At 41.8% G+C, this 27,353-nt stretch overlaps 1 protein-coding gene across 1 annotated transcript in view; it reads left to right on the top strand.

Annotated features, from left to right (window-relative positions):
* The window catches only part of CFAP61 (cilia and flagella associated protein 61), a 110,989-nt gene that overhangs the window by 71,911 nt on the left and 11,725 nt on the right, over positions 1-27,353 (top strand). Inside the window, 6 exon segments of the mRNA XM_059828456.1 lie at positions 40-208; positions 2,183-2,357; positions 9,569-9,861; positions 14,261-14,588; positions 15,068-15,159; positions 18,326-18,531. Of these exon segments, the coding sequence (XP_059684439.1) occupies positions 40-208; positions 2,183-2,357; positions 9,569-9,861; positions 14,261-14,588; positions 15,068-15,159; positions 18,326-18,531 (1,263 nt within the window).

Here is a 27,353-nt window from a genome sequence, read left to right as displayed (position 1 = left end):
GCTGCTGAAATGTCACTTACAGATATTCTTTCTTCACAGCCACTGTTTTAATGATGAAGATTATGCACAGATGTCACTTTGTTCCTGGGTTAACGTTGTGGTTGGTAAAATGACTGGCATAAATCGTGCTGCCAAATATGTAGTTGTTTCCAAGGAGAAGAAAGTACCATATGACTACCTTGTTCTCTGTATGGGACAGAAGTACCAGGTAAGATTTTTGTGCACAGTGAAAAACATGATATATTCAGTTTTTACAGTGAATAGTGTTTCTGTGGTGAGCAAAGCAGTAGAGTAGTCCTTAGCAAGTGTATAACCAGAGACTTTGTAGCCCTTCAGTGTAGCAGGTTGTACTGTGTCAGTGCGGCTATAGAATTTGGAGGAGATGAGAGGTTTTACAAAATTTTCAACTGACGATGTCACTGCTCAGTAGCAGATATTAAGCAAAGCTGCCAGTATTTTTGCCACCATGACTGTTAAACCTGCTGAAGAATAGGCCCAGTTGACATGTGGCCCCAGCCACAGGAGACTTAACTCCAGCTGGTCTAACACCATTTGACCTAGTTTTGGCAATGGAAGGAATTCCTTATCAAATTAATTACTCATCTCACATGATGACCATGCGTAGGCACATACATGGTGCTGTATGTTATCATAGCTCACAGTTAAGTTTCCAGTGAGATTGAAGCAGACTCTTAGTTACTGTGAAATGTGGAATCAAGCTCATCTCCAGGCTCAGCTTTGACTCGGACATCCCAGGCAGGGTTTGTTCTTTCTTGTGTATCATCAGCATGGCCTTCAAACTATGTAAACTAAATGGCCATCTTTTGTATAGCCCCATTGCTTGCAGTGGTTTTGCCTTACTGATTGGTTTTGGATAGGAATCACGAGCAAGGTATTTTGCCTTTAAAATCAGGAGATCAGACTGAGCATGTGCCTACAGGTTTTTACAGTGCTGTTCACCATAAGTCACAAACATGAATGTGAAGTATGTTCAGCCCCATATTGAAATCTGGACTGCACATGTGCAACAGATTTGTGGAGCAAGAAAGCCTGAGTTTTTCTGTAATCACTTTTCAGAGTAGAGTCACACTTTAAATAGCAATCCATATTCGTTGAAGTATGGTCTGAATGCACTTTAAGTGCTCCTAGAAAAAGAAGTTTGGAGGTAACTCTGACTTGCAAAATAAGTTATGGGAAGTAATTACTCTGGAGGAGAACGAAAGGTAAAGAAAGCAAGGGAAGACTCCGGTTTTATCTGCCTTCAAGAAGAAAACCTAACATCGTCTATTCTCACTATTAAGCTCTACAAAAAAATAGAAAAGAATTATTTTTATCATCTGGTTTCTGTTTTATTACACAGAGAAGTTGTCCCTTGTTTGGTAAGCAGACAAATTAATGCCTAGTAAAACATTATTCATTATGATTAAGAGGATTTACTTGTTGGGTGAGTAAGATCTTTTGATGTCATGCCTGTTTTTATATGACTGAATAGTATTCCAGTTGATTGACTTGGAAGTGAGAACATTGTTCAGGACGTTAATCACTGGTGCTGTAGAAGTCCTAGATGAGATTCTCTTTTTTGCTCTGCATAGTTCAGATTGAATTTGTTACTGTAAAGTAGCATTATGCAATTAACACTTTACTGAAACCTGGCATTTCAACCATCAAGCAGGTTTTATTCCCTTTCTCTGAGACAAAATCTCTCTTATTTTAGAAAGTTGATTTTTGCTGACAAAGATGGAGGCAGTCTTGCTGCACAAAGAATTTTTCAAGTGTCATTTAAAGGTATATGTTGTTCAAATAACTGCAGAGATCCTTCACCTGTGTATTTACGCATTTCTTCTGTTCACTGTAAAGGCCCTTTCATTTGTGTTTTGCCTGTATTGTTTATTCACTTGTTCTGGCACTGCTGTTTAAAATGGTTATCCATATCCCATAGAAAATATGGAATACATACACACTCCTGTGTACCTGTGCGTGTACTCATACTGGCATGAATCTATTTTCTCTGTGGCCACTGATGCATTTGCTACTGCTGAATGTTAAGAAGGGTTAGGATGTACAAGGATAGCAACGCTTAGGTAGTCAAAATGGCTTGTGTTATTGTTTTTTAGAAGCTTTCTTAACGGTTCTCCAAGATATATGCCATATATTCATTCACTCATTTATTCGTTTCTTCCAGGTCCTGTCTCCCACTGGAGCAGATATCAGTAAACTCCCACCTTACAGAGAAGTCAAAAGTAAGTGGCCACAAAGATACACAGGGAAAGTCCCTTCCAATCATTTTACTCTCAATGATGATCAGGACTGTTTAAAGGCAATGCACTGGCTGAAAGAAAATGTTGTCAACTCAGAAGGTAAGGGATTTTGTTAGCAGATGCACATTTACAGAAATGTTTTCTAGGCTTATTGTTTCCTTAATTCCATGGTATAATTGGTGCCTGATTAATTCTAACAAAGTCTTTCATCTGCTATGCTTTGTTTTCTAGATTAATTTACAATTTGTTGTCATTTTTGATACCCAGCATATTTAGCTAGGAAAGAAAGGCTTGAGATAGATTAATTATCTATAATTATTATATAAACCAAAATGAGTCCCAAATGCAAATCTGGCTGGAGTCATTAATTAGCCAATTAAATAATAATTTAATTAGTGGATATGTTTTTCTGTTGTATAGAAGGATATCTAGATTTGAGGTGTAACACAAAGAAAACAGGTCTAAATTAGCAAGTGGGATTTTTGGTATCTGCCATCTTTGTATTCAACTACATCAGTTACAGATTTTCACATAGAACTGCAGGCTCCCAATATTTTCTTTTTAACCTTTAAAATCACAAATTTATGTGGTATTTCCTCAGCTTGTTCATGTGTGCATTGTTTGTATATTCATTAGTTCATTCACTGAATGTGTATGCTATTGAAAATACCTGGAATCATCCGGGCTTCCGAGTTAAACTTTCAACTACAGAAAAAGAGACCAAACAGTAAATGAATTCGTATAATGTCAGTTCTCTGTGCTGGATCTGAGTTAGGACAGAGTTCAGAGCAGGAAAGCTGTCTTTGTGGAAAGTTCCTGTCTACTGAGTACAACAACGGGAGTTTCCTAAAGATCTAGTTTACCTGGCTTGTTCGTAGAGAACATAATGAAAATTGGTAGTTACTTGGTGTGGTCTACAAGGTTCATGTCCTGCTTTGCAGACCTTTAGGGAAGTTCTCAAGATACTGGAAGTTTCTTTATCATCCTCCAAGTCTTGCTGTGATCAGGGCAGGAGACAATAAACATGAGAATGTTTCCGCTCCCATTTTCCTCAAACAGCTTCCTGGCCTCAGGCAAGGAAATAGAGCCTCTTCAGCAGTCCCGCTCTGCCTGTGTTCCAGCTGATACCAGCCCCTGCCCACACAGGTTTACCTGATGTCCAGCTGATATGCACAGCTGCATTTGCATAAACAGATGAGGTTGTTCATTTCCCCTGTCTGCTACTGGTAGTCGTCCATGTAAATCCGTGCATGCCCAGTCCTGGAATGTGCTCCAGTACACCTGCGCAGAAACGCTGTCAGAGAGCTAGCTGCCGGCTGGGACACAAGGCGCCAGGGAGGATCACTCTTCAGGCGAACGGCAGTCTTGCAGCACCTCATCTGCTCTGGGACAAGTGTGCCTTTATTATTATTAATACTAAATTAATATTTTGTTAATCATAATTTAATTATTGGTGCTGACTTTTGTTGCAGTGTAAAGTTGGATATCTTAATTGGGCACTATCCTGTCTTCAGCTAAATCCACAACTCCCGATGAGGCTGGTCTGGAGGGACTTTCTGGAGACGTGGGCTGTGGGAGACGTCACGCCTCCCCCTTTCTCACCACCCTGCCTCTGGCTCCAGTTCCCTTTCGTTGCTCTTCCCACTTCGTGTTTTCTGCCAGTGCTGATGTAAGCCATAAAGAGTGCCCAGCTAGAGAAGTCTTTCTCCACCTATCTCTGTTTCTGTTCTTCCTCACCCTCTTCTTTTTCCAGCTATATTTCTTAAAAATGTTGTTCTTTCAGGGTTGATCATAGCTGTGTCCAAGATCCCTACTCTTCCTGAAAATGAGTCCACTTTTCAGCCCCTAGCCTATTCTGGAGACAGTCTAATAGGCAACGGGCTCACAGAGGTGCAGAGGCAAGGCTCCTGTGGAGTTCAGCAGTTGATATGGATGTCTGTCAGGTCTCTGTAGGCCATGCTACTGCCCTACTGGAATGACCAAAACTTTACATTTATGTTTATTTTTCATCTCCAAAATTCTCCAGATCCTAGTTTTGCCTTCAATAAATAGTCGTGTTACACCTCATATATTTTATCTCATCAAAACTGTCAAGTATTGTTTGTCAAATTCCTACTAACCTGCTTTAAATATGTTAGAATTCAAAATGTTAAAAAAAATAGGATTTGCTTATGTTTAAAGAAAATGAAGTGGCTAGTAAAACTATGTATGGTGGTTATTGTAGCTGCACAGAAATAGACATTTCATCCTCCCACTTCAGACACAATAATAATTCTTCTCAGTTTGTACTTGGTCTTTTCTCCACACAACTTTCTTCTATTTGTGCTCCTCCTATTCAGCCATTTGCTATGTTTATCAAAAGTAGTCTGGAGCCTGCTGTGCTGAGCCCCATTCTCCTGGCTCGGCCACTGGATGAGCCTCCCCGGGGTCCCACATAGCCAGCCCAGGGGCTTGGGCAGGGAGCAGCTCCCACCAGTGCCCAGATGGTGAGTGCATGGAGTTACCCGGCTGGGGGAGAAAAGCCCCGGATGAGGGAGGGCAAATACGCCTTCAATACCACCTGTAGTTCCCGAGGTTTTTTTGAGGAAAGTGTTAATCTCTGAGCTTCACAATATGAGTCTTATTAGTCTAATTGCATGAAACCTTCATTTGGTGGCACTGATTTTCAGAGCAGCTTTTAATTAAGAGTTAAGGTAGGGTTCTTAATTGCTTTTCTTTCCTCTGTGGGCACTGGGTACCACTTCATTCTGGATGAAATCAGTGGATGCTTTTTTGTGGATCATAAGTAGAGCAGGATCAGCCCGGTAGCACGTGCTGGCGGGAGGCGTTGCATGCGCACCGTGGTGGAAGCAATGGTGCTCCCGGCAGTGACTGAGCCACCAAGGATAGGCAGTGGCGTGGTTGCTGCAGCCTTCCTCCCCAGGCTCCTCCTCGCCTCAGATGAGGAAAGGTGATGGGAGAAGCTGGCTGGCACTCAGCAGCAGGTGTTGTTCAAGGAGCCCATGGGAGATGCAGTGAGCCATGTCTGTCGCTGTTAGCTCCTCGGCCGGCTGCAGCATGGTGGGCTGCAGCAAGGTCCGGTGGGCTGCAGCAAGGTCCCCTGAGCTGGGGCCGGAGGCCTTTGCCCCCAGCCAGTTGTGCGGGCGGCTCTGGAAGGGCCTCCTGCTGCCGAGGGCCCGGGAGCAGGGCGAGCACCAGCCCCAACGGCTGCTGCTGCGGCTTCTCTGATGAAACCCAGCCGCCTAATGCATGTAACCTATTATAACTGTAATTGTGACTAATTGAAATTCATCTCCCATTAGCTCTGCACTTTCCATGAAAATAAAAAGTAGGATGGGACTAAAGTAAGGAACAAAACTGCTTTAATGGCCCAAAATGGAGCAATTATTTTTTCTCTTTACCTAAACATAGTTTACTGCCTTATTAAAAGTGTGTTTGTAGGAATACTATCGCATTAAAATTCCAGTGCATGAATCACCAACGGGAGCTACTGGTGCTTTAGCTAATACTGGTTTTCTCCTTTAGCTTTTGCAAACTAAAAAGATTCAGGTCATGCTAGGGTCACTGAAATCTTGTGCTTCCACTTGTGGAAAATGAATGAGCCTGCTCTGCTGCAGAACGCTGACATTCTAGTAATAAATGATAAAACTACTCTAACGGTCTTTATTTATGGCTGCTTTTTTCTGTGGAAAATTATTATGTTTACTCACAGATAGATACATTTTCATGTAGTTAAATAATAAAAGCATCCTGAGGAACTGCTATCTGTCCAGTGAACATAATTTCAGTCTGTAATGAATATCTGTAGTTCCTAGACTACTAGCACTGTAATCTAAAAAGCCACTAATATTATAATAAGCAGAAACCATAAATTGTTGATTTACAAGAGGTCAGGAAAGGAGCATTGCTTTCCTTGATCTAATGTAGTTGTATTTAATATTACCATATAAAATAGAATTTTAATTTTCCTTGAGAAATGCAGGGCTTGAATCTGATCTTGTATATACAAAAATGCCAACATTAATGCAATAACTGAACTTCCCTCCAAAGAGGCTGGTTCTGCCAAATGATGAGGATCTCTCAGTTGCCCAGACTTGCTTGCCTTAGAGTCAGAATAAAACTTTGCTAGGCTATGCCTTTGGTAAGCACTTCTCATTCCCCTTTTGAAGCCACTGCATCCTCTTCAGCCGCTTATGTTTTTCACCCCTTGCTAATTGAAAATGTGTAAATGTAATGTGAGTCTGTCAGCATCCAAGTGCCACGTTCTTACCTGCACTATTAGCACATTAGATTACTAAAAATGAATATATCGAAGTTTATATTTCACCACTAGTGCTGCTTGGAAACTTCTTGCATTACATCCTTCTGCAGCAGTGAAAAAAACACGTCAGTCTTAATGTCTTCCTTTTTTGGGTGTCTCATGAGGACAGCACTGCCTACAGATAGGCGTCCTGGCAGGCACGAGCAACGGAAAGGGTTTGGAAAGTCAGCTTAGCAATGTACATATTGGACGGAATTCCCATTACCACACGTTATATGTATTCTGTATTATATTTATGAAAGTAGTAAGTTCTCTTCCTTCTTATGATTTCAGATGAATACATTCACAGGTAAAACTGTTCTGTCCCTCTGGTCATTGATGTGAACAGTAAAAATATGCTTTCCATCATTTCTGGGCATGTATAATCATGAGGCAATTCTTTTCTCTGGCAGGTATGAAGAGATACGTTTATTTGGCAGCTACAAGTAGCCAAACTGATACGGACAAATAAAATAACCTTGTAGTCAAAGGGGAATAATAGAACATCTGTTAACGATTTTTATCATTAATATTCTTGGAAGCTAGGGCTTTGTGAATGCTCTGTTTAGTATTGCTCTGTGTCTCATGCAGTAAAACGTGGTCCCAGTGAAATTAGTTTAGCCTATGAAATAATAAAATTTAGATTGTAGGGGATGCTATCACTTGTAGTGAGGCATAAATGCCAATGCCAAGATAAACACACAGGTTAGTTGCATGAGGCACTCTCTTACCTGCTCATCACTTCTTACTGCAGTGCTGTGTAGAAAAACAAATGCTGCCAAAAGTCAAGATCAAGCCAGTTATATAGGAAAGTCAGCTGTTTGTCCAAATCCTGATTGCAGTTACTGCTATGTAGTCTGTGGGGAGCCAGTGCCAGCTGCTGTTCATGTCAATTAAAGGCCATTCCTGAAACCCCTCATATGTTTCAACACTGAATGTTCTTTAGTACATTCCACCCTACGCTTTTCCTTCAGTGCCAGACTACAAGTTATTTTCATAGAGCTCATAGAGAAACTTCGGCCATATCATCAGTCTTCTCACATGAGGCCCTATATCCTCTGTGTTTATCCCTCGGTTTCAATCTGAGACTGGACAAGCCTGGGATGGCCTGGGATTTGTGCACTGGCTTTCTTCTGGTTTACACACATTACCTGGAAAAGTGACACTTGGGGGATGTTAGCTTTTCTGCAATTTTCTTTCTCCCAACTCCATGCTGGAGTGTATGATGTCCTCTATTGCAAGGATTTTTACATGTTAGTTTGTGTAGGTATGGCTCAATTATTTCCTATTTCTGCCAGGGATCTCCCAGAAAGCAATAAATGCACCTGCTGCCCAGCAGCGCTGCCCAGCTATGGGACATTAAATGCACTGGGAATGTGCATTTGATGCGTCCTTGTGCTGACAGATCAGATTCTTGGCGTACTGAGACACCCATCAGACTTAATGTGTAGGAGCTGATGTCTTACTGGAGGTCTGTCAAAATCCACAGGCTGGGTGTTCCTCCATCTATCTTGGCCTTGTAGCTTGAGCTAGTTGCTGGGGCGGTTGAACACAGCACAGATGCAGAGCTGGTGGTTGTGTGCATGCTGACTGCTGCATGCACGGAGGAGCCCACAAGCCTGGGCTTGATCCTCCTTTGCTCAGGCAGGAGCTTGGCTGTAGCCCTTGTAGCGAAGGGTCCTTAGCCACCGGGAAAGGAGTTCCCAGTCTGTCCTACGAAAGCTGTGCCATTTTGCATGGATTACTTGAAGGTTTAGTGGATCATGGAGCAGAAAAAAGGTTCCTATTCTGAGCAGGGAGACAGGGAACAGGGAAGAGAGGAGCACATTTCAGTCCCTGCTCTGAGGAATGTTTATGTGTTTTATATTAAACCATCTGTAGATAAACCACACAGATGCTCTGACACATCCCAGCTCTGCCTCCCTCTTTGCCAGGAGCGCTTTAGCCATTAGGCTGGAGAGTCACACAGAACCTGCTCCCATCGTCATGCACTCACTTTCAGCTTTAACTATGCAGTTTGAGGTGGCACTGCTTCAGTAAGAGAATTTGCAAGATACTGCCATATAGCCTGCAGCTTTGTAGTTAAGGGCACTCCCCTGGAAGGTGGGAGATGTGGGTTTGAATCAGAGCTCCCTTCACCCAGTGGGTGGAAAGATGGAGCTGGTTTAAATAGTGGTTTCTGCTCTAGTGACACTGCAAAAGGAGCAGCAATATCCAAACGCTGTTTTCTTACCAACCGATCAGAAATGTCTGTTTCAAGCTTGTTGATTTCTAGGCAGTGTGCAAGGATGGAGGCTGGCTTCTTCGGAGCTCATACTTTAGGCATTTAGGTTTTGGGTGTTCTCCGATGTGCACTGGAGGGAGGCAGTGGTCTTCAAAGAGCAGGGCAGAGCTGCCAGCCGCTCCCCATCGAGTGCATCAGCTGCCTGTGCCCCTCAGCGGGCCAGTTCGGTGGGACAAGCTGGCGGTTAGGAAGCAGCAGGCACGGGGGGTACATCTGCAGGGGCGTCTCCATTGTCTGGAGGTTAGGCTTTTGCAGAAGGAAGCGGCAGCACTGGTGACCTCCCATATTGCACAATGGCTTGTTTTCTATAACTTGGTCTTTCCACGGTTTGTGGGGGTTTTTTTCTGCATGATGCATTTAATTTGCTCCTGTGTCCCCCCCTCACATAAGTCCTTTGAATGAGCAAAATTGAGGAGGGAGGGCAGAACAAAATGAAAATGGGGGTTGTTTTCCCTTAGAGGATTTTCAATCAAAATAATTTCAAATTATGGGGTCAGAATGAATGTCATACTTCTATGTTAAGTACTTGCCTACTTTGTGGGATGTTTTGTACAGATTCTTCACTAAATTATCTTAGCTACTGTTGCTAGGTAACTTTGTTTGCTTCATAGCATCAGAGAAATAAGAGGGTCAAAGAGAGCAATTTCGCGTTATTATCATCTGAGTTATACTAATAAGGTTTTCATTGTACGTCTTAGAAATTTTTCCCCCTTTTTTTCCCCTTAGGGAACGTCATTGTCTATGGGAATACAATTGACATTTACACCACGGTAGAAACCCTCTTATCTCTTGGAATTGATGGTTCTCGCATACATCTCGTACAGCCTCCACTCAGCTCAAATGTTACTTGCCTTAACAACAATGAAATCGAAAGTGCTGTTCAGGAGGCACTGTCAAAGGCTGGCGTGTCTGTTTATTATGACAGTATCCTGGCACAGTGGAATGAAGGCGACGACCCAGACCTTATCACATGTGCTGCTTTCACTACTAATACAAAACCATTTAAATTGCAGTGTTCAGTAAGTATATGCTTTCATTGTATTTCCCTCAGTCTGTTTTTTTAAGACAAAGACCATCAAATTTAGATAGTCGCTGATTGGTTTATCTATTTTCTCATTGTCTCTAGAAGATTGAACATTCACTTGTTAGTCTAAAGGATTGGGTTTTAAAAATCCAAATAAAACCATTGTTAATGCCCTGACTGTTTTGTATTAAAATGTATTTAAGTCACCTGACTCATAGATAGTTGTTCACTGCTGAGTGAGAAATACTCTTAATTAATTTTCTAAATAATTCCAGAAATCCTTTTGTTATTTTAATGTGTACAGTAACTCCTGTCTATAGTTATGTGCGTTTGATTAAGATTTGATTAAGTCATAGTAGAAGCCAATAATGTTAGGATAGAGAGGCCTACTATGTAACTTAATTAAAATATGTTTTCTCCCTCTACATTAATGACTGCACTTTTGTTCATCTGTAGTATCAGTATCTAAGTAAATTATACACACACTCGCAGGTATGGCCCGACTGTGAGACTTGGGACAGGTTTTAGCATTTGCTAATGGGCAGAAGAGTTCTGTTTTTCTCTACTGGGCTAATGCATGTGAGTGAGCACTTCTAGTAGAGTCACTTCAACACATGCATCTGTAGGAAGCTCTATGGCCCCCTCGACACACCCCGCTGCATGCACGCTTCTTTGTGCAGCAAGTCTGTTGTAATTCTGGAACGAAAGAGCAGTGTGCCTCCCCTGGAAAGCTCCCCAGGAGTCGGTGGTCCCTCCCGGCTTCCCTGCACTGGAAAGCTCTGAGTCATTGGGTTTTCCCAACCCTTTTCTTTTTAGCATGTGGATAGTTAAGCCCTTCCTAACTGGAGGCGAAGACCTTGCATAGCACTTTTATCCGCTAGCATTCTCCTGACTTTGGTCCCCATATTAGTAGTGATGTTCCTCCTGCTCTCTCCTCATACACTCTGCAGTTTCTCTCTTCTCTCCCTGAAATCCCTCCATTTTTATCCTTCTTCCACAGAGATCTCAATGTGGTTCTTGTTCTTGCAACTTAACATCCGTTCACCACCTCCCCATCAGCGCCTCCTCTTTTCCCCACCACCTTGCCTGTGTGACCTGTGCCATTCCTTCAAGACCCCCATTTCCTCATGGTTTGTTTCTCCTGCCCTTTTTTGTCCCCTGCCCCGTGCCTGTGCTTCCTCCAGCCATGGTTCTTCCCCCTCGAGGTCTCTCTTACCGAGCCTCTAACATGAGAGACGTGCAATTACTTCTGATGTCAGGGGCTTTATATTCTCCAAAACCAGTTCAACTGCCTTGCATGGCTCCTGTAACTGCTTTTAGCCGCCTGGGAGGATGGCCTCAGAGGAGGACAGGGCTCCAGAGAGCAGCCTTCACCAGGAAGGCAGCTGCGTTTGCAAGGGAGCAGGCTGTGCAGGAATCGGCACTGCAGCAGCTCTGGGCCTTTTGGGATTTGAGCCAATATCAACTGTTGATTGGCAGTTCTTGGGGGCTTAATTTGTTGAGTCCTGCAGGACAAAAACAACAGGAGAAAATCTCTTCTTTCCCTGAAGCGGCAGCCTCCCTCCCTCCCCTCCTGGGCTGACAGATGGCTCCCAGCCTGGAGTTTGCAGCCGTCCCCTCCCCTCCGGTGACACCGTCCTGCCTGTCAGCCGGCAGGACGTGGGGCTGTGTGGTCCCCTTGCCCTCATGGGCAGACCTTCCCTGATTTTGGGTCTACTAGATGGTTAGAATTCCCTTAACTGCACATAGTTCATTACTTGTTTTGCATGCAAACAAGCCCAGAGGCTCTGGCTCCTCTGCTGCCGTATCTCTGCCATACCAGTGTTGCTAAAATTTCCAGCTCCCTTTGCTTCCCTTTCCTGTGCCTTTCCTTCTGTCTGGCTCATTCAGCTGGTTGTGAGCATCTGATGCTTGCCCTTAGCCCACAGGAAAGCTCTTTGGTGGTGTAATTGGGTAATACCTTTACCCAGGTCACAACCGTGTCCTCCCTGAGGCTGACACTAAGGAAAGGAGGATGTATTACTGATGCTGGTTATGTCTCGGGCTGTTCAAGATGAAGGCAGCAAGATAACGCATGCTCGTCTGATAACTTTTCACCCTTTCCTCAGCCTGTACAGTAATATTTCTTGATGATGGGCAGCAACATTCAACTTGTCGTCTAATCGTTTTAAAAGGTGAGGGCACTGATGAAGGGGAAAGCTCTTTACAAAGGCTCTGGAGCTTCACAAACTGTGGTGTAGCAATGAGACAGTAAGTCTTCATCTGTACCCTTTGCAGACCCTGATCTTGTTTAAAACATCTCTCAATCTTGTAATTTTTATTACTTTTAACCCTCAATGTCCAGTGTGCACTCTTGTTTTACACTCGTTTTGGCTTTGTTCTGCCAGCTTTCAGTTTATCCTTTGTAAGAGGCAACTACAAAGACGCTGCTCGTAGTTGCAGCTTCTCCCGCTTCTGCTGTCTGCAGCGCTCTGACGGAGGTGAGGGCATGGGGCAGGGACTGTTCTGTGCGTGTGCCCCTCGGTTCCAAGCTGGAGTGACCCAGCCTTGCTTACCTGCTCCTCATTTCTTGTGTCTCAGAACTGAGACGCCTCCAGGAGACGCAGGTTTTACCTTCTCCAGCACCTCTCAGCTTCATCTGAATAGACACTTTTGTCCTTAGTGAGTGCATTTTTAGTTCCAGGTTTCAGACCAGCTTTTGCCTCTTTAAAGTCACTTTTAGGCAATGTAGAAAACCAGGTAAAACACATATGAAGAAATGTATGTACACATATGTATGATTCTAAATTGATTCAAAAGCTCCTCTCTGCTAATCAATGGGCGGAGTCTGTGCTGAACATGCGGACAAAAAGCGAGGGCTGTGACCGGACCCTGCAGTCCTTGCTCTGGCACTGTGCTGGATTTCAAAGGGTCTCTTCAGGCATCCAGCACATTTTGCATGATGTGCTGTGTGCACATCTGTTCCACACCGATGCCTAACGCGTAGGACAAATCGGTGGCCGCTTCCAGCACCGCCTGTTTTGTAGTGCTTGTCACAGTGGTGCTGCCTCAGCTCCTGTTTTGGGGGGGGGTGAGGTCTGATCTGTTTCCTCATGTCCCAGGAGAGGGACTATGCAGGTGCCACAAGAAGACAAAAGAAGGGAATTATCACTAGCTTTTTTCTTTAAGACTTAGAGGAGGAATTTAAGGATTTAGGGTGATTTTCTTTCAATGCCCTTGAAATTTACCTGTGGGGAAGACGAGCTCATGACTTCAGAATGTGCTGGTCCCAAGAGAAATCCCTACCTCAGGGCCAGTTCTGTAAGGAGGAGTAAGACAGCATAGGCAGTGTTTTCAAAGAATGGAAGTCATGTCTTTTTTTTTTTCAGTCTCACAAACCAAAACATAGTGAATAGGTATCTGCTGTGCTCATTATCAGATTCAGTAGCTGATTACCAGATGTACCAAGTACTTTACTTACAAGACACAGCCTTCCCTGGGCTGACCTGGATGATCTAGATGGATCTGATGTCCACCTAGACCTGTGCCCTGTCTCTGACAGTGGCCAGCCCCAGCTGCTGCAGGGGCAGTAGTCCCAACCACTAATGAGGTGCAGATTAGTCTACCTCCTAAAGCAAGTATTATCCAGATCTGGAATAGCTAGAGATGTGTTTCAGTCCTGAAAAAGTTTGGATATGCTTTCCAAAATCTACATCACTATCAAGTATAACAAATCTGAATGCTTTCCTTTTCATGTAAATATTCAGTCCTTTTATACCTCTCAGAAACATCTTGCCCTCCCAGCTTCCACTGGCTTTAATTCTGCCACTGCAGTTTGAATGAGGATGACATTTCCTCTGAACAATTTGAATTTCCTGTCTTTCCATTTCATTGAATATCCCTGTGCTGGTAGCCATAATAACATAGTTTGGTAAACAGTTAGGTGCAACAGTTGGAAAGATATCTGTAATGTACAGTTATCCTGCTAAAATACAAAGTAAATTGTACTTTTCTGTGACTTGGTTTTTCAGTTTGGCTTGAGCATTTGAAAAAGAAAACCAACTTCATAAAGGGTTCAAGTCTATTTTATATGCTCATACTAACACCGAAAATACGTACATCCACTTAGGCTATTTGACATAGTTAATACTAGAGTTTTTAAAATAAAACTGATCTAATAACCAGAAGTAGATGAGTCTAGTTTAGTAGTTCTCCCCTCTACTGTCTTTGTTTTAATTTTAGTAGCTGTAAATACTGGATCCGAAGGATTAATCTCTGTCTATAAAATCATACTTTATTTCATGTTCTTATTTTTTAAAATAAATAACATTCGGAATGAAGTGTAGGTTTTGATTTATGAAATTAGCCAGTAGCTAATGTATGATAACCAACACTTATTTACATCTCTTTTTTAGGCATTTTTTAGCTTTGCCTACAGGACAGTGGATTATGAAACCTTTAAGGCAATTAATGATGCTTGCCTTGTTTTTGATGGAAGGCTTGTGATCGATACCGAATTCTGTACTAACGATGTCAGTGTCAGGGCTGCAGGTCCTTTAACAAAGTACTCCAGGAGTTATTATGTAGATGAATGGACACACAGCAACTTCAATTCAAAAGAGATTGGCTTTCAGCTTGCTGCATCTATGCTGAATCTCTTTGATCCAACCCCTAAGCCCTTTTCTAAGCCACCAGAAGGCACAGATAGACTCATCCCCCTGTACAAAGGGTGTACAATTAAAGGTATGTCAAAATGGATTCTGTCGTACTTCCATACCCTCTTTGGTATTTTTGCTGTTACGTAACAAGGGTGGGTCCTTCTCACCTAAGATGCCATCTAATGGCAGTAAAGTCCTCAAAGCTCCTTATATAGTCAGTGGAGAGAGGTGAGTTGCCATAAAAGCTTACGCTGTAGATTTTGCTAATAATGGACCCAGTTGTGCTTTCATTTACATTGCATGTGTGAAACTCAATGTCTTTATTCCAAGTTCAAGCTCAATAAAACTATAATCAGAACTTTTCAATGTGTGGCTACTGCACCAATATGTATAAGAGTACCAAAAAAAACTTTATAACATTAAGACTACCAAAACGAAACGAGTTCCTTGTTTTCTTTTTAGAGCCATTTAGTAAACAAAAAAAAAAAGATTATGGGAGAAGGTGGGCAAACAAATACTTCTTTGTTTATGATTTAATAAATCTCATATCTTCATTTGTGGCAGGAGGTGTTCTTCCTGGAGGTTATAATTACTTGCATATTTCCAAACCAGAAATCCCCATCTGCTTGGACTTAGAACTTGCACTGTGTGATCACGTAAGCTACATTATTTAACTTTTCTTTGTTTCGTCCTCTATTTGGAAAGATGTTCTTATTTAGGATAGCACAGGTACGTGCATAAGTACCATGCATCTTAAAAAATATTTTGAGTAAGCATGGGTTTAAGTATGTATTTAGAGACCTTGTGGAGCTGGGACTTATCAGTAAACTCTGGAATGGAACAAACCATATAAACAAATCTCTAGTTATTAGAAAATATTTAATTTATTTTAATGTAAATTCACTGTCATATTGTAAATGTGGAATACATACAGATAAGATTATCTGATTAACTTCTTTACTGCAGTTCTTAATTCCTGTGCCATGAAATCAACTGTAACCAAAGGGGGTTTTGGTCCTTGAAGGCAGGAAATACTTGTCAAGCCCTAATGCCCTGAACTCTTCATTACTATTTGTAGCACTTTGGGTTCAGATAGCTCCCCGGTGGGGCACTACAGCTCAACTCCTTGACCCTTTTTGCCAGAGTCAGTGGCTCAGCACTGCGCCTGGTTCCTGAGCCATTTGTCTCAGCACAGGTTGGAAGGTTATCATGTTGGCTTTTCCTCAGTACTGTCTTTTTCAGAATGGCTTTCTTTTTGCTTGATTCTGTAGAGAGAGACAAGTAATTTTCTCAGTCATATGGAATATGTTGCTTTTGAAGTTCCTAGCGCATATTTAATACACAGCACATCAAGGTAGTGGTGATATTTGCTATTAGACTTGCATAAGAACAAATCCAGTCAGCTAAGCCTGAGTGCGTTGTATAAATGAGGTACAGCTGGTGAACAAGTATGAATTAGGTAACTAACTGAAGCTCTTAGATGTTTGTTTCCATACTTTCTGATGTTTGGCTTTCTCAAAAGATGCATGATTTCTATAAAGAGGACATAGGACAGTATTAGCTGGATTTCATTAAAATATGCTTTCAGCCTTATTGCTTAACCTCTTTCCTCCCTGGAATAAGGTGCTATAAATGCATACAGATGATAAAACTTTGCAGTCTATCAGTGAAATTCAGTTGATTTCTAAACTAGTAGGAAAAGAATATATTCTGGAAGGGATGCTTTCTGTACTTCACTGCTAGAAAGTGGCTAGTGCTGCAACCATGAAAGTCGTCTTTGAACAGGAAAGAGGGAAGCACTTCACACAGTTGGGCTACGCAGGAGCTTGTCCCATGATACAAACGTGGAGACGCTTCTCTTACTGGAGAACCTCACTTATGAAACAAGAAAAAGAACTAGATTCATGTATTTTAAAGCCAGAGGGGACCATCCACCTAGGCAAGCTCCTATTTAATACAGATTATACCTTTTTCCTCAGGGATTTCTGCATCAAGCCCATTCTTGTAGTTGATGTAAAGAGTGGCTTTTAAAAGACTACTTTAGTGCTGATTTTAAAACTCAGACAGCAATGGTCTATAGAAAAAAAATTTTTTTTTTTTAAAAAAGGGAATCTATGCTTTGGGGGGGGAGGAATCGAAGCATGGCTTACCTTGTTTTCCCGCTTTGCAAGATGCAGGATGAGCTGTCCAAAGCAGCATGTAGTGGGAAGCAGAAAGGACTATCAGAGAGAGGAAAATTGGTTTTGTCACTCCAAATTGCTGGAACATGATTAGAATTCTTTTGCTGCAGCTTTGATTACCTGCTGTCTGAAAAGGGAACATCTTTAAAGCCACTCCAGAAACTTCATGTAAATCCTAAAAGAATTTCCTAAGAAAGAAGTAACAGAAGCTAGTGAAATGTATTAGCTGAGAGATGTGGAAGTAACAAAGGTTACTGTAGCCTAGCAACAGGTTTTAGAAATATATAAAACTGGAACATGAATACAGCTTTAAAAAATAGCTTCAAGCTATTTGATCATCCCACTGCAATGTGAGGTTTGAAACAGATTTTTACATTTTTATATTTTATTAAGTGGTTAATTTAACTAGCTGAAACTAAGTGCTACAGTTTGAGCATCAACATCTGATACTATTATTCTTTTATTGATAGTAGAGTTGGTGTTAGCAACACTGTTAGCCCCTGTTCAAATTAACAAGAGGGAATTACTGAGAGCAATTCTAAATCATATATATGTGTGTATGTGTTTGTGTGTATCTATACATAGGCATATATATGTAACTTAAGTATATGCATATATGTGGTTTTTGTAAGGCAATAGTAATTAATCATTTAAAAGTCTGGAACATAGCCTGAAGGAAATGTCCTAAGAGATAAAGCCCAGCCTCCTGCAGTTGCAGGCAACCATCTAGTACATAGTGCCATTTCTAAAATTTAGAAGTTTGTTTTAGAACCGAACAGGTCCTTCTTGGTATTTCTTTCCTTGTTGGAAGGCTGTTCCATCACATCACACCTCTGACTACTGGAAAACTTCTACACAAAGCCAAAAATGCATAATTGGTACGTGATAAATCTTTGAGTTGTAACATTGAAGTTTGCTTGTAACCAATGAATGTGGTAGCATCAACCCTCTGCCTACAATCATATAGCTTCTGTGATGTGCCATAAATTTGGACTCTGCACATACACTGTCTGTATATACCTATATAAAAATATATACATGTAGTTATAAATCTGGAGAGAGAGTAAAAGTGTACCAGTGTGTTATTCATTCGTCAGGATGGTATCCTCTAGTAAATTATGATATGCCATGTGTATACAATAATATGGACTTTGTATAATAAAATAGAATGAATAGATTTCAATTCAGTTGCCTAAACAGAGGCATCTAGTGTTGTTTGGGATGCCCCAGGGCATCCCTCCTGACCTCCAGCTGCTGCGCCAGGAGGTCACAGGTCTCCCATGGATGCTGTGTCATAACTGCCAGCCTAGTTCAGATGGCCCAGATACCCTTAGGTGTCTTAAATGGCACTCAGGATTGGGCAACTAAAGCGCACGCTGCACACACAGTCATATGCTGTACAGTTTTGTGTGCAGTTCATCAAGGTCTAAATCACATAGAAAATCTTCGTGTCCAAACCATAGCAAAGTGCCTTGTATAAACCGTGTTACCAGGAATGAGTATGCTTGATTAAAAAAAAAAAAAGGGTTGTGGATTTTAAGAAATGGTAAATATCAGCTAGGAAACCCTATCTGACCCTGTATGTATGCCAAATCAGATGTTTGTTCCATCTCCACAGCTTTCCATATATTTTCTGTTCCAGGGGATGGAGATTATAACCGGAGAGGCAAGACAAGGGAATTATTTCAGGATGCATATCAACAAATATAGTATGGTAGATAGCATCACCTGCTTTTCAAAGGAACTGTTTCCTGTCTCCAACTACATTTGCTTGTATGGACAGCATGAGCGTCTTCTTAATGATCTTTATTATCGCTGGAATGAAGGGCAGATTACAGACCTTTATAGGTAAGATAAACTCAACATTGTGCATAAAATCTACATTCTGGCAGAATTCTAGTTTTATTTTATTATGGTTTATCTTCTGGCTGATTTCACTTAGAACAAAAGATAGAGTTTTAAAAATATTTTCCATTATTTGGCAAAATTATCAGTGGTAATGCAAGCCTTGAAGACCTTCCTGGAAAGAGCTGTGTGTCTGAGATTTATTTAGAGAAGGAGCAGTGGTTTATTTGACCATCTTTCACCTGAAAGAGCATTTCAGTATCTTTATAACTTTTGCTTAGAATATTCACTAGGCTTAACTCATTAAGCTGAACCTGAACAATCCTTTTTTACTGAAGATTCATCTTCAGAAGTCACTTCTAAAAGTCAGTATTTTTGTCACTTTGAATCAAATTTTTAAGCCAAAGGTTTCTAGGGAGATTTTTAAATCACTCATGATGATAGTCATACTCGGCAATTTGCCTGCTTATCTGGTGGTAAAACAAACCCTAAAGTTTATCCTCTAGACTGTGTTCTGTGTCAGGGAGTTATTTTAACTTAATTTTATAGCTGGAGGCTATGTCAGGACTCTGCATATTTAGTGGAGGTTCCCCATCCAACTTGCAGGACTTCTCTCACCACAGCACTTTGCAGCAGTGAAACAGGTCTTGCAGATTTTCTGAGGTACTCTCCTCTGCCTGCTGTGCCCAAGCAAGCGCAGGGCAGTCCTGGGGACTAGGTGTTCCAAGGCAAGGACTGAGGTTCTCTCAAGTGGTGGGAGAGACTAAAGAGCCTGGCTATTTCTAGCCAAGATTTGTTGCCAGCTCCTCTGAGAGATTTTTTTTCATTGCTTTTGGAAATGCAAACTTAATTAAAGAATTTACTATAGAGAGAGGGATATATGAAAAACTGTGATCTACCATATCTTTAATCTTCTGCTACTTCTCCAGAATTTCATATCTTAAAAAATTACCTGGCCTAAAAACTCAAACTTGTTTTATTCCTTATGCCTCAGTGAAAACAAGTGCTTTGTAGGTCAAGCTTGATTTTAAAAAAAACCCAACCTAACCCAAACAACAAAAACCCAAACAAACCCAACAAAAAAACCTCAGCCTTGAGTTTCATTCATGGGGTAGAATTCTTTGAGCATGTAATTGAAACAGGAGGTAAAGAAGAACTTGCTGATACATCTTATTTTGATTTTCATTTCTAAAAAAATGCCTTGCATGTGGTGGCTTGGGAACCTAAATTGTGACAGATAGGGAAGTGAAGTACTGTGTTACATAAGCTGGTTTAGAGACAGAAAGCCAAGCACAGGAATGAATAGTAAATTTTTATCATAATACAAAGCTGACAGTGGTGACTTACAAGTCTCCAGGTCTGATTTTGTTGTATTTATAATTGGTTTGAAGAAAGGCATAAGTGGTAGCAAAATTTTCAGATTAAACGTTATTAAGCAACAGTTTGTAAAAGTTTGCTATAAAGGCTGTGCTGTGGTCCAAAAGAAACTTTGCATGATAATAGCAAAATCTACTGATTCAAAAAAATTTGTAGGAGTGAAACACCTGATATCTTGAGACAGGGACTTAAGAGCCTCTAAATTACTGTACCTCTTTCTCAAGCTTTTGCACTTCTGCTGGTTCAGTGTCAAAAAGCTTCACCAGAATATGGATAAAGCATTGTACACTGTTAAGGATAGAGAAATAAGAATGTCTGCTGAAATCGGGGAGGAGGGGGCATCTAGCCAAGCCCTTCAGTTTATGACAAAAGATTGGTTTGTATGCTGTATTTTGAGAATAGTGGTATCGGCTGCTGTCTCAAAGGGTGAACTCCCCTAAAAAGGACTCAGGGCTTCACTGGGACTGGATGTGCAGCTCTCATATAATCATAGAATTGTTTAGGTTGGAAAAGACCTTTAAGATCATCAAGTTCAACCGTAAACCTTGAACTGCTAAGTCCACCACTAAACCATGTCCCTAAGCACCTCATCCACACGTCTTTTAAATACCTCCAGGGATGGTGACTCCACCACCTCCCTAAGCAGCCTGTTCCAATGTCTGAGAACCCTTTCAGTGAAGAAGTTTTTCCTAATATCCAATCTAAACTTCTCCTGGCGCAACTTGTGGCCATTTCCTCTTGTCCTATCACTTGTCATTTGGGAGGAGAGACCAGCACCCACCTCTCTACAACGCGCTTTCAGGTAGTTGTAGAGAGCGATAAGGTCTCCCCTCAGCCTCCTCTTCTCCAGACTGAACAACTCCAGCTCCCTCAGCCACTCCTCACAAGACTTGTGCTCCAGACCCCTCACCAGCTTCGTCGCCCTTCTCTGGACACGCTCCAGCACCTCAACGTCCTTCTTGTGGGGAGGGGCCCAAAACTGAACACAGCATTCGAGGTGTGGCCTCACCAGCACCGAGTACAGGGGCACGATCCCCTCCCTACTCCTGCTGGCCACACTCTTTCTGACACAGGCCAGGATGCCGTTGGCCTTCTTGGCCACCTGGGCACACTGCCGGCTCATCTTCAGGCGGCTGTCAACCAACACCCCCAGGTCCTTTCCTGTGGGTCAGCTTTCCAGCCACTCGTCCCCAAGCCTGTAGCGTTGCATGGGGTTGTTGTGACCCAAGTGCAGGACCCAGCACTTGGCCTTGTTGAACCTCATACAAGTGGCCTGGGCCCATCGATCCAGCCTGTCCAGATCCCTCTGCAGAGCCTTCCTGCCCTCGAGCAGATCAACACTCCCACCCAACTTGGTGTTGTCTGCAAACTTGCTGAGGGAGCACTCAATCTCCTCGTCCAGATCATCGATAAAGATATTAAACAAGACCGGCCCCAGTACCGAGCCCTGGGGAACACCACTTGTGACCGGCCGCCGACTGGATTTGACTCCATTCACCACAACCCTTTGGGCCTGGCCATCCAGCCAGTTTTTCACCCAGCGAAGAAGGTAAATTCTTCATTCATTACAATTCTGATGTGTTTTGCAGTCCTCTTCCTGCACTCTCTCCTCATTGCAAATATTACAGAACCTAGCTCCTCATTTTTTCTGTCTCATCCTGTACTGAAAGACAGGATGAACCCAAACTTCAACTGTCAGGTTTAAAAGTTTCTTAGACAAAAATGCTTCTTTACAGATTTCACTTCAGGAGACCTTTGTATGCCTCTGCTGAGAGGAGTGTGAAACTTGTGACATGGATTGATTTTGATTTATAACAAACTGGGTTTGTTTTACAAGAGAGGAATGGCACACAGCAAATGTAAACTTCACATAAACAGTATATTGTCGATAGGTGTTAAGTAGAAACTGAAGGAGGATGACACAACTGTATGAGATGTGGGCTAAGATGACAGATAATTTTCTTTCCTTGTCACAGCTGATGCTGATCAGTTAATACATTTTGAGCACTGGAAGAAACTCAATATTCAGGTTGTGGCAAGGTATCATCAGTCTTTTTCATGGTGTTAAAAAATGCAAACAGAGCTGTGACCTAATCTTTTCTATGAACCACAAATGTTGCCAGACACTTAGGCCTTTGTTGTTTGCCCAGATGTGGTTACAGTGTCAGTTGTTATATGTACTAGCAAGTTTCACACCAGTATCAACATCTGGAAGAATAAATCATCTTGCTTTGGGATTTCTGCGTGCAACACAGGTAGCAGTATTTTCCTGACCTTGACAAACCGAGCATTTGTTCCCTTTCTCTCTTGCTGCATGTAGCCCAGCCCAAGGACCTTGGTGCAGCTGCACTTACCTGCCCTCTTGAGGGCTACACACACAGATTTTGAAGAGGTAAGACGTTAACTTTCTGAACAGTTAGCTTACTTCTTCATGAGAGAAATTAAGAGTCTATTAGCCTCCCTTGTTCTCATGATCCTGATAGGATCCCCACACAGTGCACAAGCTGATGGGGAGATTACAAGTAAGACCAAATTCTAAACGTCCACAGAGACTTTAAAAATCTCAGGAGAGATGAAGAACCCAGTGATGATCTGTTAATAGGATGAGTCAGGCCAGTGAACATTGTAGGAGTAAGAAGCCCAGCTTTATCTGATGGCAGCATATACACTCATTGGGGGAGTCCTCAGCTCTGGCAAGACTGCTTGTATGTTAACTGGTCTTTGCTTACCAGGATCTGAAGTTGTGCAAGGTAAGGGTTCTCTCGCATCCACATACTCACAGGCACCATGACCTGCGTGTCCGGGTGGTCTGGCCCGGATCACTAGTGTGCCACACAGACGCACACCACTTACCAGGTCCTCATCACATCTCTTGAGCTCTTCTTAATTAGTGATGATGAACTAATTTTGGACTTGTCTTTTACAGCCTTTAGATGTGGATGTTGTTTGGGATCTTTTGCCTCATTATTTTATCTCGCCTCTCATTAGCCTGTGGCAAAATTCCTGAATTACAGTTGCCAGGTTTTTCTTATCTGGTTATTTTATTGCCTCCAGTCCTGTTTTTCATCTTCTTTATACCTTATCTTTAGATAGGTTTGTTCCTTCTCTTCTTGCTGTTTGTCCATTTGAATGAAATCACATATGTTGCTCTGTAGCAATTAACATACGCTGTTCTTTAACCCTTGCTCGCTTGTTGCTTCCAGTGCTTTCACACACATGCGTGCACACACACACACATTTCCATTCATATCAGTCTTGATATTTCTGTTACAAATGTCTATAGTATGAGGACGATAGATTCTCCAGCTAGTTTAACAGGTGGGAGACAGAAGAGCAACCGACTGCAGTAGAGAAAAGCCCTTTGTGGTCAGCCAAAGCAGAGTGAAAGGACTAGTGAGAAAAGGAAGAGACAGTGAGAGGAGGATGCAAACTACCTTTAATCTCCATGTAACAGTCCTAGCACAAAGCAAACTGGCACAGGAAATTGCTTCTTTCAGGAGGAGGTAGAGCAATGGAAAAAGGCTGGCAATATGATGTAGTTTCATAATATGTAATACCATCTATGTAATACACACATCCACATAATACAATGTTATATACAATATACATATATATGTACAATATACAACAAAACACAGTATTAAAACCTAGCCATGAGAAGACTATCTATTAGAAAATCATTAAATTGAAAAATGTTTTAGCATCTCTTGTGAGATGAAGATTGTCTTGAGGCTCTTATGTAGATAAAAAGTGGTGTCTGGTCTTTTGGCAAGGAATATGAAAATGCATTCATTGATTTCTATGTGTGTGATAAAAAGAAGAAAAACTGTTTTGGGTGGTGTTCACATGGTCTATAATGATCTCACATGACCATGTGAATGCAAACCTGATGTTAGGACTGAATTTCTCTCTTTGACTTTGAAAAAAATCCTTTTAAACTAGTACACATAACACTTACATCCACTTGCAGTATCTTCTTCTAGCAAGATGTGAAGTGCTCTTAGTGAAAAGAAAATGTAGACTGTGAAAATGTTGTGGTTTGTTAGTTAAGCTTCTAAACTTGTTGGTTTGAAACATTAATTCCCCTCCTCCCTTCTTTATGCCCCTATTTTGGGGAGGGTCTTCCTATAAGGCAAGAAAGTATGTTTTAATCTTTTGGTCTGCATTTAGATTTCCCAGCATGGCATCTAGTTCCAGGAATGGACACAGTGGAACAGCTGTCACCTGGGAGCTAATTTACTTCTGTGTAGCATGCAAATTATCTTTTAAATAATTAGAGACTGCACCTAGCAATGAATTTCCTCACTGATTTGCGTTCGGTATAAGGGCTGAAAGTTAACCCCATGATACCGGATTTCCTGATCATAATGTGCCAGTGCCATTTTCAAATTAGCATTAACAACAGGCCCTCAAGATTCAGCTACCTTGAAGAAGTAACCCCTTCCGGTTGTGCGCATGGAACTGCAGCTAATGGTAATAATGAGATAAATAACATTTCCTTTTGCTGGGAGAAAAGTTCCGTTGACTGCAGTATGAGTTCAACATGATTAAAAGCTGCAGGATTTGACCCACAACCAAATGAAAGACTGAAATCACTTCTCTCGCCTCCTCCCTTCCCCTGCAGTAAACATACTTTGTGGAGGAAGCTAAGCGGGTGGTGGGCATGCAGCACCCTACCCCTGGTGCAGGTCAGAGGGGTCCACCAGTGGCTGCTGTCCCAGCCTAGTCCCACGCCCGGGAAGGAAGCCCCTCAGCCCCTAGATTTGCAAGACCAACAGTCTGATGCCCCCAGTCACACTACTACTGATCATGTGTATTCAGACTGTTGCCCTTTAAGACTTTAAGTTTATAAATTTATCAACCTAGCAAGCAGTAACCCAAAAAGCCAGCATAAAATGATCTTAACTATATTGCCACAGTCACTTGGATACAAAATGCACTAGCCCACTTGAGAGTGTAAGCTTTTAGTGAGTTAGATACTTCTCTTTCATATTACAGTATTTTCACGGCTCACTGAAAGCCTCAAATGCTTCTGAATTAAATTTTTTTGTCAGGGAAACAATGCTTTTGGCTCTCATAGTTAAACCAGCCAACACTGTATCTGATGGAACTAAAGAATTTTAAAGTTTCTTTTCCTTTCTCCTTCTTTAGCAGATAGGTACTATGGACATTTTTAAAGGAGGTCTTTGTGCAACTCTACAACTGCGCAGTTAAAAGAAATGCTTCCCAGAATGCCTAGCTGCCTTAGCTGTGATCCCAGTGATATAGACATTAATGTGATAACAACAGATATTAGTCTTTTTCAGAAATAATTGCCTATAGATAAGCTTCTGCAGCCATATTTAGGCCTGATTCTCATAGGTGTTAGGCGTTCCAGCTTGATTCAGAGTCGCGTCTGAGTGGGCTCAGTTCATTACTTAGCTAAACACTAATTTAAGAGCTGATGTTTTTGTTTCTACCTATGCAAACAACAGCTGAGGAAATAGGCTGTTAAGCCAGAAGATGACCACATCCAGTCAGACAGCTGTCTCTTCTGACTGCACCACAGTGGGATGCACTTCATCCCTCTGACTGTTTTATAGGATGCCAAGGTCTACTGGGCAAATTGTCAGGGCCTTGGACAGGCAGTATTTACTGACCAAGAAAAGTCTCATCCTCACTTGACATTGTGCTATAAGAAGAAGGCACCATTGCCATCAGCGATGGTCACCCTTCCATCTGCCTCATGCCACCACAGTAGATATACTCACTCCATCTGGGCCTTCAGCCATTACATTCCTGAACAGAGAGGTCTTAGAGCGCAGTTGTCCAATGTCAGGCCAGGCAAAACCATAGGAACCAAAGACACTGTATCCTAAAGCTGAGGACTTTGTATACAAATCTTTTACGTCACCTGGAAATCTAACAGCATTACTCCGTAGATTTGGAATCCACTTCAGGAAGGAGTTTCTGCAGTTTTTATTCGTTTCCCATAAGGTTGCATCTCAAAAAGGCTCAACTGGAATTTGAGCACTGAAGAGTGAGGCTCTTTCAAACAGGGAAGATGTCTCTTGAAGGAAAAAGAAAGCAAATTCCGGTAGATTTCATATGAAGTGTCCCCTATACCACACTCCTTCCCTTCCCTCCATGGTCTCCAGTGCTCGCTTGAAAGCCTTCAACTTTTTTCCATTGCCGTAGCAGCAGATAAAAAAGGGGGTGAGGAGGGAGCTCTGAAATATTTTTTCCTTTATTTTTAAGCTTATAGATTTGTTACTGATCATCAGTGCTCCCCAGTGCTTCACAAAGGAGGAATATAACCAGCCAGTTACACCCTTTTGTATTCTCCTGAGATGAAGGCAACTGTAAGGCAGTTGCCAAGTTATGGAACGTCGCCACAGAGCAGTGGAATCTCCCTCTGCTGCATCTTAAGTACAAAACGGATAATTAGAGGGGTCTCCTGATACTTGGCAACCAAATGGATGCTCACTGGCATCATGCCTTTAATATGAGATAGAAGTGCTTCATGTAGTCTTCATTCAGCATTAATGAAAAGCAAATCTACTAACATAATGCATCAAAATCTGACCCACTAGTTTCTAAAATACTTAAGTAGCTTATTTATCAAATTAGGTGTGAGTGTTTTTTTAACTTGGGATTTTGTAATACTGTATTAATGAACTTGTTTTCAGTCATGACCTACAGAAGATGCTGGTTGCATCACATTAATGTGGCAGTAATACTGATGATGAGGCAAAGGAGTACCACTGTTGTGTGACAGCAAGTGCAGCAAAGGCAACATCGCTGAAGGGAAGGCACAGATCTGGGCTGACAGTGATGAAGTGTCCTGTCAGAGGCAACATCATGATGCCGATCAGTTTCTAAAAGGCACCCTCTGAAATGTGTTGCTCAGCCATCCCCTTCTCAAGTTTCTTCTTGTACCTATTCACCAAGTTTACTCTCTGCGTAATGCTGACATTAGTAAGATGCTGTATGTTAAGCACTTCTGGTATTTAACAATTTGTAAAGCGTGCTGATAGACTAACGCATGGTATATCAATCAAAGTGTTTTGAATAACACATAACACAGAGTACTAAGTCCTCCCTTTATATTGTGGTTATATTCAGTTCTTACCAGAAATGTGCTTTTAGTCACCTGTACTTACTATGCTTCAGTTTGCATCACGGAGCCATCTTGGTGCACGCAGGCTGGACATTCAGATTTGTATATATATAAAAGAAAAAAAAAAAAAAAATATATATATATAGGCTTTCCAGCTAAGAGCTGAGGAATGTTACAGGGTCAGTTCCTGTGAAGGAGTCCAAGAAGGCAGTGTGTATTTTAAAGGACGATTAGCGGAGAAACCTTACAGGCACACTCATCCAAGCTGAGCTCAGAAAGAGTTTGTTACTTTTTTTTTTTAAATAACTTGGTTTCCAGCATTTTAAGGACTTGTTTAACTCATTGACAA

The sequence above is a fragment of the Gavia stellata genome, chromosome 23, assembly GCF_030936135.1.
Source record: "Gavia stellata isolate bGavSte3 chromosome 23, bGavSte3.hap2, whole genome shotgun sequence".
NCBI classification, from domain to species: Eukaryota; Metazoa; Chordata; class Aves; order Gaviiformes; family Gaviidae; genus Gavia; species Gavia stellata.
Note: the sequence above shows the minus strand (reverse complement) of the source record. Positions and strands in the feature narration are given on the sequence as shown.